This window comes from Musa acuminata, chromosome BXJ2-11 (assembly GCF_036884655.1).
Source record: "Musa acuminata AAA Group cultivar baxijiao chromosome BXJ2-11, Cavendish_Baxijiao_AAA, whole genome shotgun sequence".
Lineage (NCBI taxonomy): Eukaryota > Viridiplantae > Streptophyta > Magnoliopsida > Zingiberales > Musaceae > Musa > Musa acuminata.
In genome coordinates, this window is record NC_088348.1 from 543,379 (window position 1) to 553,566 (window position 10,188).

The following is a 10,188-nucleotide window of genomic DNA, read 5'->3' on the forward strand; positions in this document are numbered from 1 at the left end:
ACTATTTCGATGGAAGCAATTAGGAGAAGCACACGAAGCTCTTTCCAAAAGTTGTACAACACTTGTTACCAAAAGTCGTATAATACTGCTTTTATATGACGGAGAATGGTATCACCGCATAAAAATAGGAAAGAAGCATAAATTTGAATCGCACCTAGTTTTTTACATGCCATCCATTGTCAAAATAAATGCTCAGGAAGAGCAGCAGCTGCTCTTCTGGTTGAGAGGTTGTCCCCGAATTTGCACTGTTGGCGGCTTCGCACCGTTCATGGCCGGTTGACTGGCCATCCTGCACGAGGATACAACTAGTTACAAAGGGCGACATGCTCGACTTCCAAGCTGGCCTGCATACAGATAGAGAGGTGAGATACCTGTTCTTGATGGCAGCAGTCATGGCCATGAAGGCCTGCTCCACATTGGTGGCATTTTTGGCACTAGCTTCCATGAAAGGAATTCCAATTTCATCGGCAAAGGCCTGTCGTGACAAGGAAAAGAAATAATGAATCATTGCAGTCACACGTTTCTAGCAATCTGCATTTGATTAAAACATCACAAGCCCGACAACCATATGCATCTTCATCGTCATGCTAATAGGGATACCTTAGCAGTCTCGTACGACACAACTTTGTTTGCAGTAAGATCGCACTTGTTCCCAACCAGAAGCTTGTTCACGTTGTCACTGGCATACCGATCGATCTCATTCAACCACTGCTTTACATTGTTGAAGCTCTCCTGATCCGTCACATCATACACTACCTGCAACTCAAGGGATTCGATTAGACAATCCATCAAGTTTCCTCTGTAATAACATAAAATATATTTAAGTTGATTGTTGGAACATACAATGATACCATGGGCACCACGGTAATAGCTGCTTGTAATTGTTCTGAATCTCTCTTGGCCAGCAGTATCCCACTTGCAATGACAAGATAATGACTCAGTATCAGAAAAAATTGAAAATTGCAACTTCTCAATACAAAATTACAACCGATAATTATGGAATTGAGAGAGGATAACTATTTTGGTGGTTATTATCAGAACTCGAATCAAGGTAAAAAAAAGCCCAAATCTACAGGTTCTTAGTTGGCTATCTGATGATAATATAACATAAGAATCAGCCTATTTTGTTATCACAAACAACTTACTAACTGATAGACTATCCAAGTTTCATTGAAGATATGCCATGTTCCACCTTTGGTATCAAATGGCAAAACACAAACAATCTCATAATCATGACCACATGCAATAAAAGCCATGGTAAAGAAACTCACAATTTGAAGTTTAACAGTCTTTCCATCCTGTTCAACAGTGCGTATTTTCTGAAAGGAAATAAAATCATAGTTCAGAAGCTCCAGTGAAAAGCTTTATTGGTTTTGTATACATACATACACACATATATATCACTTACAAAATCAACTCCGATGGTGCTGATGTAACTTTCCAAGTAAGAATCATCCTACAAAGAAAAGGGAAAACAAAGTTACACTATCAAGTTCTGCAAGAATGAAAGAGCCTTTTGAAGACAGGATCAATTGCTTTTGCACAAATTAAGCCCCAGCATAAAAATGTAACCACCTACTTCCACATTACATGGTTATGATAGTTTTGGACATGCAACTGCAAATATTACATAGATGCTGTGTTTGATGCCAAAGATACATTCAATACTCAAATATTGTTTGACAACTATTCAACAAAGTATCCTAACAAGCAGTAATATTAGGAATAACAGCCACAAACTGCACGTCAGTTTCTGAGAAATGACAAACTATCCTCATATATCAAGAGATTTACATGAAAATAGGTAAGAAATCTACAAGGAGTCCAACTTCACATCTATGAGATCCATACAATAAATCAGTTTGGAAGACTTGTTTCAATTAAAACAAGACTCCCGCATACTTCCTGATTGATTAAAGAAAATAAAATAAAGGGTGTTAGGATCCTATTTCACATTAGTAGAGCTGGGACACCAGTAAGTTTGCATATAAAAAATGTCAAATGACCAGCACCTAGTTGGAAATAATTTCGTTAACTGCATTCTTCATCAACAAGGCACTGGTGACCATCCTAATATTCATATTAAAATGGTTGCAAAAAGTATGAAATTGAACAATGAGCTCAAGAACTGTTGCTCCTTACCGCAAATCTTAGGAGGAGGCATGATTTTCCCACACCTGAATCACCGATAAGCAAAAGCTTGAATAAATAATCACTGCAAAGAAACATAAGGTGAGTCTCAGACTGAAATATCACCAAAAACCAGAAAAGCTACAGTCCTCATGCAGATGATCTATGTTAGTTAAACCAGATACAGTTTATTTGCCTTGGAAATTCACAAATTAATTAATAAGACACATACATCATCATTGCAACACCACAAAGTTGTATTATCTTAAGAGCAAATGACCAAACAACTGATAGTATGTGCAGCGAGTATGCAGTGAAACTGCTTGCTTCACTTCTTTTACTACCTTCTTTCTGCCTATGTTCTCTTTAATTTATAGCGATACTGTGCCTAAAATTAGTTGATATTCCTATTAGAAAAACTTAATTTTGAGAAAATTGGAAAAGAAAACTGCAGAAACCAATTATATATCTATCAGTCTTGGACCAAAAACAACTGTAGAAGACCCAAATAGTATGCAACAAAACTGCCTGCTTCACTTCTTTTACTACTTCCTTTGTGCCCATGATCTCTTTAGTCTATGGAGATACTGTGCCTAAAATTAGTTGATTTTCCTGTTAGAGAAACTTAGTTTTGAGAAAAGTGAAAAAGAAAACAATTGTGGAAACCAATTATATATTTATCAGTCTTGGACCAAAACAATTGTACAAGACCTATGCCCATGCTCCGTTTAATTTATGCCAATACTGTGCCTAAAATTAGTTTATTTTCCTATTAAAGAAACTTTATTTTTGAGAAAAGTGGAAAAGAAAACAACTGGAGAAACCAATTAGATATCTGTCAATCTTGGACCAAAGAAATTGTGCAAGACCTAAATAGGATGCAATGAAACTGCTTGCTTCACTTCTTTTACTACTTCCTTTGTGTCCATGCTCTCTATAATTTATGCTGATATTGTGCCTAAAATCAGTAGATTTTCCTATTAGAGGAACTTAATTTTGAGGAAAGTGGAAAATAAAACAATTGAAGAAACCAATTAGATATCTGTCAATCTTGGACCAAAGCAATTGGACAAGACCTATATTTGTGAGCAAAAGCAAAATCCAACTCATAAATCTGATGCTAAACAGAGAATGTAATGGTACCAACTAAAGCCTTGAACAACACCACAAGCAGAGACTCCAGCTGAAAAAAGCCAGGCTGAAACCTAGAGGTTGCAGACACCACCTAGCAATGTTAAGCTCTAAGAAATGTGATCGAATAGATTCCACATCATACAATTACAAGACCATAAATGTTGCCACTGTTATCAGACATTCACATACACGTAAATGTATGCAGATTCTCAGATTCCACTGAAGAAGTTTGTGAGAAATTTCAAGAACCAATCCTTGAATTGTTTAGAAGGGTCCATGGAGTGTCTATGTACATATGGTTCATGACCATCCATCTTCAAAATATCGTGTCCTGGAACCATTTTACTCACCAACCCCAGGGATGGAGTCAGCACAGCCAACAAGTACAATTCTATATTTGCCATAGTATACCATTGTTTAACAATCAAATTACTTATATGACTATCCACCTTTAACATATCATGCTTAAGCAACAATTTTAATTACAAAGGGGATGCAGTCAACATTAGTAACCAGCACATGTTCCATGTTTAACATCATGTGACTTTTATGACCATCAACATATCAAGTTTAAAAGACAATTTCATTTACCAACCAAGGGGATGGAGTCAGCAGAGCCAACCAATAACGGTTATAAATTTAACATAGTGCGTCTCTAATCAACATAATGTAACAGTCAAATTAATTAATACTTCTTATTTAGTTTATGGCCATCAACTTCAACATATTATGTTTAAATGAGCATTCTATTTACCAATCAAAAGGGATCGAGTTAGCACAAGCAACTAGTAACAAAAATATATTTAAAAAAGTGTGTCTATGTTGAACATCTTGTAACTGTCATACTATATAATTCCACCAACCAAGGGAATGAAGTTAGCACATCTAACTCATTCCCTTCGATGCACCAAGAGATGTATTCTATTGGTAGCATGGATTTTGATGTTCCAATGTACATGAAAGTGTTTCTATGATCCAAGTGATCAAAATGACCCAATAACACTCAAATTCCAGCAACCATGAAAGAACCATTACACATAAGTAATCCAGACCCATTTTGCAATCATTTCATTAGCGAAAATGAATGAACCAAAATCTAAACCAAGCAATGAAATCAAGCATGAATCTTTAGACTCGGATCTAGACCCGTCACAAAGACCAGATCTCTAACCACTCCGACAGATCCGACCACTACCACAGATCCGTGAATATAAGCCATAATCACGCAATCCTTCCAAGAAAAACGATAAATCCAAGTTCTAACTGAAACCTCGAAACCAGACCAGGAAGATCAACTCACTACTCCTATATCCACGAACGATTTAGAGAACAAGGTTGCAAACCAAACCAAAACAATTCAAATTTCAGCATCCCCGTAAAGATCAGCACCAAGATGGGGGCAACACTTACTACTCCGGATTCATGGCGGAGGCCGAAGGAGGGGAGGTGCTACGCCGGCGGCTGCGTTCTTCCCCAGCGGGGTTCTTGAAGCGGTTTATGAGACGAAGGCGATGGATCCCCTGCTCCTCCTCCACTAGGGTTTCCGAAACCCCGAGCAACCGAACAAAAAGATCGAATCGCGAGCGAGAGAGAACGGACGAGAGCGAATTCCGAGAGAAAAGGAAGGGGAAGACGGCAATGCATACAGTTGACGTGAGGACGGCGCAAGAAGCGGACACGGCATTGTAATGAACGGCTGTGATCATCCCGAAGCCCATAGCATATCATATCGAAAATGATATATATATATATATATATATATATTCATATTTATTCCTTCATTGCAAAAATAAATCATTTTCATATTTATTCCTTCGAGATAGATAGATATATATATATATATATATATATTGAAAATTAATGATATGATATGGTCGGGTCAGCTTTCACCCATTGAACTAGCTATCAAAATCAATATTAGAAATAACAAAAATCTTTTGCAGCGTGGAAATTCAATATCGCTTGATCCCGTCACTCGCCCCTCCCAAAATCCATCTCAATCTTAAACCCACAACTCACCACGTGTCCATTACAAAACCCCAAACACGAGCTCTTCCCGTCACCCTCACCACCGCCCGCTGACCTCACCCCCAACCCTTGCCTCTGTTTCCCCTTCTGTGACTGCCAACCAATAAAGAATCCTTTAAGCCGTTCATCCCACTCTTCTTTTGATCTCGACCGTAAACTTGGTTTTGGTCAATCATTGTTTTAATAATCATGTAATTTATTCGGACGGTCAAGATCACAAACTGGGTGAGATGCACGGTCGTGGATGGTTCCTCGAAGACTTCCCTATGCAAGTGACCCTGCATAGATTTTGTCTACCAACCGTGCGCCCCTTGTCTTAAGTCCCACCAGTTCTCTGCTTCTACCGCTTCCCCTAATTTCTCGATAAAGCGCCTCGCTTTCCCCTATAATTGCAAGCCCCTCGACCCTTCGCCCCGACCTCGTGCTTCCGCCGATGAGCTGGCTAGGAAAGTTAGGGTTCGGCCTTGGCGGCCGAGCTGCGACGGAGGCGTCGTCAGCGGTCGCGCAGGGCCCTGACGACGACGCGCCGGCGGCCGGGCAGGAGTTTGCCCAGTTCGGCGCCGGCTGCTTCTGGGGCGTCGAGCTTGCCTTCCAGCGGGTGCCTGGTGTGACCAAGACGGAGGTTGGCTACAGCCAGGGGAGCCTCCACGAGCCCACCTACGAGGATGTGTGCACCGGCGCCACCAACCACGCCGAGGTGGTACGGGTGCAGTACGACCCCCTGGCGTGCAGCTACGATGACCTGCTCCAAGTGTTCTGGGCGCGGCATGACCCTACCACTATCAACCGCCAGGTGACATCTCTGAGCCTCAACAGAGGTTTGATTCTGTGTTTTGATTAATACTTCTTTCTTCTAGTGTTGGTTTTACAATCCTAATTCTTGTGGTCGGATTGAGTTTGTTGTCCATATGCTATGATAAATGTTTGATTTTATTGGTCCATGGGATCTCAGTGAACCTGTCATGTTTCTTGTTTGGATTGCTCTTGCTATTGAACACTTTTTAATCCAGATAATCTTTGACATGAATGCCTAATTTGAGGTCTTCTTGGTAACCAGCAATCCAATGTTAGATTTTGGATGCAATATAATAATAGCTTAGTTTCGAGATGGAAGCTGCATATGCCCACATGTCTTTATGTTAAAATATGCTTGGCAGGTCTGAAAACTGAATTTGACGACATAGGCATGATCAAAGAAATCAGGGGACAAGGATGAGTATCTGGATAATGTAAAGAGATGATGCTTTATGGTATAGCTACACTTTACAATGAGGTTTAGAAAGTTTGACATGTATCTATGGTTTATCTTATAGAAGAGCTAGTGAAGATTGTGCTTTTTTTTTTTAAATATATGATGACCGTGGATTCTCACTGTTTTCTTGGTGCATATCATTGGCGAGGAACACCTAATGACTAAAGTCATTATCCTTGTTAACAATTTTGAATGTGAATGCAAGCTGGGAAAGTTTCATCAGCATTGTTGATGATCTATAGAATGGTTAATTTGAATTTTGACCGAGTTATGTCATCAAAGGTAGCTTTCAATTTTTAGACTTCTGTCTAGACACATGGGCAATGGTGCTGCACGATCTAATTTGCATTGTAGTTGAGCTTTCGCTGAATTATGCACTTTCTCTCAAGCAAAGTCATTGTCCTGTGCTCAATATTGACAAATATTCTCATGCTTTGTAAAGAAAACTAAGTCTGAAGGATCAAGGAGCTGTACACTATTGACCTTGTTGACAATGTTTGAGTTAAAAGCAAGTTGCACAATTGAAAATTTAAAGCCTAAATTGTGTAGGACTGGACTATCTGTGTTGTGGGATTTTATCCTCTCAGAGGAAAATTAACACTGTGATGTACAAGGCCAACTTGGTCTATTAGCTGAGGAGAAGTGAGCAAGAGACACTGGAACTTTTGGGAACAGGCAAGTCACATTAGTTTGATTACATTGAGCTAACATCCTTCATCTCTGCTAAGTTAGGAATCAAACTGCTAATGGCTATGATAGTATGTTAAGAGGCCCCTTCGTAGAATGATAGCGATATATGTCAATGGTGTTTGATACTCTTTAGGTCCATTGAATCATCTTAATCCTTTCATCTCTGCTAGGTAAGGGGTCAAACTCATAAATGAGGTCCATTGACTCATCTTTAATCTTATCATCTCTGCTTGGTAAGTGGCCAAATTGGTGAAAGAGGTCTATTGAATTATCTTAATGCTTTCATCTATGCCAGGTAAGGAGTCAAACTGTTAAAGGCTATCATAGCTATCTAAGAAGGCCCCCCTTTTATTGTCAGTATAGCATAGTTGCAACATTCTTAATAACATAGTTTGACTCTGTAATAGGTCCCATGCTTTCCCAATATATGATTTATTTGTTGATGCTCTATGCAGGGCCTGACAAAATATTTGTCAATGGTATCCGTTTTTCAACCTTTTCTTCAATTCTTTCAATTTTACACTGACCAATGATTCTTAGTACTCTCAGAATACACAAGGCCTCAGACATACAAAGCTAAATTGTTCTTCTCAACAATGCAGCTACTTGATGTCTAACATTCTGATTAATAATTGCACTGACTATGAAATTTCTTGTTGAATTTCATAAAAGGCAGTTGAGGTAAGAAGCTAATCACAACTATGATTACCTTTCGTCATTGGTAGTTGGAAAGTCCACGTCTTGTTATGTGAAGTGACCTTGAAACTAGCCCACTATGTTCATTAGTAATAGGATTGTGAATCAGTTGACTGAACTTGGGTGCATGTAGCACCCAACCCTCTTGTGTCCCCCACCAGTGGTTTCATGCTCATATTTATGAAGCAAGAACCTCTGGGAGAAAGTTCTATTAGTTCACATGGCCATATAGGTCTTAGAGTTTCAAGGTCATTCCCTCATAATTAAATGTGTTGCATGTTTTAGTAAGTTGAGGAATCTGATTGTAGTTCAATTTCATGATAGATTTAGGAAATAGGTGGTGCATTTCACTATTTTATGTGTGCTTAGGTTAGATGGAAATAGTTTTTTGTTCTTAGAAGATAATTATGGAATAAGCCATGAAATAGGTTTGCTCGTAATGAGACTGATCCTGAAGTTTTTTAAAAACCAAAGTGTTCTTTTTTTTTAGGCCAGACCCCTGTGGTAATTGGTAGCTACACATATTGCATGATAGGTGACTCCAGCAAGACTTATCCTTGCCTCATTTGCTACTCGGTGATCTTATGGATCCATCCCATCCATCATGTATGGTAACATTCTCTGCCTTCTTGGATCATATTGGACAAGTCCAAGATAGATCAAGTATGCACCATTGCTAACAATGGTCTTATTGGTCTTAGGATGTTAAAGAACCATACGTACTCTTAGCTTGGATCGGACGTGGCATACTTGCTGATTCATGCTACATGGCAAATAACATGTTGGGGAGTATGAGCACTAGAATCTCACCTGGAGTATCAACTCAGAAAACCGCTTCTTTAGTGATAGACTTGAATTAGATATCTCACTTGTTTTGGCAATGCATCGGCACAGCATGTGTTGTGGTAACCGCCCGAATCTAGTTTATAAACGCTACCGATCAGGATAAATTGGAACTCCATATGATTCCACATTGTGTTCTTAACATTCCTGTTGAGGCTATGCATTGAAGTATATGCAGTCAACAGCAAGCAGATGGATTTGGTCTTGACGTATTTTGCTTTATGCTTATAAGGAGATATTAGCAATGACATCACATGAAGCAACGAGTTGGCATTATCTTTCTTTGTACTTGTGATGCATAGTTTCTTGTCGGAATCAGTTGTGTGCTCTTAAAACCTGACCAAGCACACACTGCAGTGATGTATCATGTGTTTCAGATAGAGCTTTAAGAGATAGTGTATTAATGTGAAAAGTTTCTTCAACAATGCCTTGGACATATAGCAAATTCAAGAACTAATGATATTACGGGCCATAAACCAATGCCTGTCCTAGGCTTCATTTGCAGAGTTACAAATCCAAGAACTTATGACTAATATGACCTGTTGTTGTATTAGAGATACATTAAGAAGTTTATTAGTTTAGATTCATGTACTGTAAAAAAATGCATCAAATCTTCAGTCAGCAGTAGCTTTGGTATCATTGGCATTCAAATTGTTCAAAAAGCTGCTGATTACAATTGCATGCAGGCAAACGATGTTGGGACCCAATATCGCTCTGGAATATACTACTACACACAAGAACAGGAAAAAGCAGCCAGAGAAACTATGGAGAAGCACCAGGAGGTGTTGGACAGGAAGATTGTGACAGAAATTCTTCCTGCAAAGAAATTCTACAGGGCCGAGGAGTATCATCAACAATATCTGGAGAAAGGTGGGCGCTTTGGTTCCAAACAGTCTGCTGCTAAAGGTTGTAGTGATCCTATTCGCTGCTATGGATGAAACGAGTAATGATAACCAAATCATCAAGATTTGCAGCCACTGGTTGTTTCATGTAAATATACTCTAGTGTGGGAGCTACGAGACTGTCCTTAGCTGTAATCTATTGGACTATTGAATAAACATTTTGTGAAAAGACTAAGGTGGATTGAGATCCAGTCACCTAGTTGATGAATTGATTTATGATCGTTCAAGGTTGCTTCAGATGCATACCTGGAATCTTGTGGAAATGATTTGTTAGAATTAAACCGACAAAAAAAACAAACAGGAGGGGCTCTTCTGACTGTTGTTCAAGCTTTGTGGATAATTCTGTGTTGATTTCTCTCCAAGACAGTTTGAGATCATTGTTTAGCAAAACCAAGGTTGCAATTTTTGGAACCAAATCTTTGTTTGCCCATGGTAGAACCTATAGGTTCGATCTGTGTGGCATAACATTCCCATCGTGGTACTGTGGTAATGCTCTATTCTGGGGAGAGAGAA

The 10,188-nt window shown here is 39.1% G+C and overlaps 2 protein-coding genes across 3 annotated transcripts; one reads left to right on the top strand and one right to left on the bottom strand.

Moving 5' to 3' along the window:
- Positions 1 to 41: 41 nt before the first annotated feature.
- On the bottom strand, positions 42 to 4,922 carry LOC103970070 (GTP-binding protein YPTM2). 2 transcript variants are annotated; one of them, XM_009383707.3, is made up of 8 exons: positions 4,675 to 4,914; positions 2,143 to 2,215; positions 1,409 to 1,456; positions 1,272 to 1,319; positions 844 to 915; positions 601 to 756; positions 372 to 475; positions 42 to 289 (listed from the first exon to the last, which is right to left on the bottom strand). In XM_009383707.3, exons 1-8 carry the CDS (start codon positions 4,686 to 4,688, stop codon positions 193 to 195), a joined length of 612 nt encoding a protein of 203 aa, XP_009381982.1. In that variant the 5' UTR covers positions 4,689 to 4,914; the 3' UTR covers positions 42 to 192. The 2 variants fall into 2 exon arrangements, with proteins under 2 accessions (XP_009381982.1, XP_064989473.1); XM_065133401.1 differs by having other exon boundaries at positions 601 to 915; positions 4,675 to 4,922.
- A 479-nt stretch (positions 4,923 to 5,401) lies between these two features.
- On the top strand, positions 5,402 to 9,912 carry LOC135627670 (peptide methionine sulfoxide reductase A4, chloroplastic-like). Its single transcript, XM_065133831.1, has 2 exons — positions 5,402 to 6,085; positions 9,460 to 9,912. The coding sequence occupies exons 1-2, from the start codon at positions 5,726 to 5,728 to the stop codon at positions 9,709 to 9,711; spliced, it is 612 nt and encodes a 203-aa protein (XP_064989903.1). The 5' UTR covers positions 5,402 to 5,725; the 3' UTR covers positions 9,712 to 9,912.
- The last annotated feature ends 276 nt before the right edge of the window (positions 9,913 to 10,188 follow it).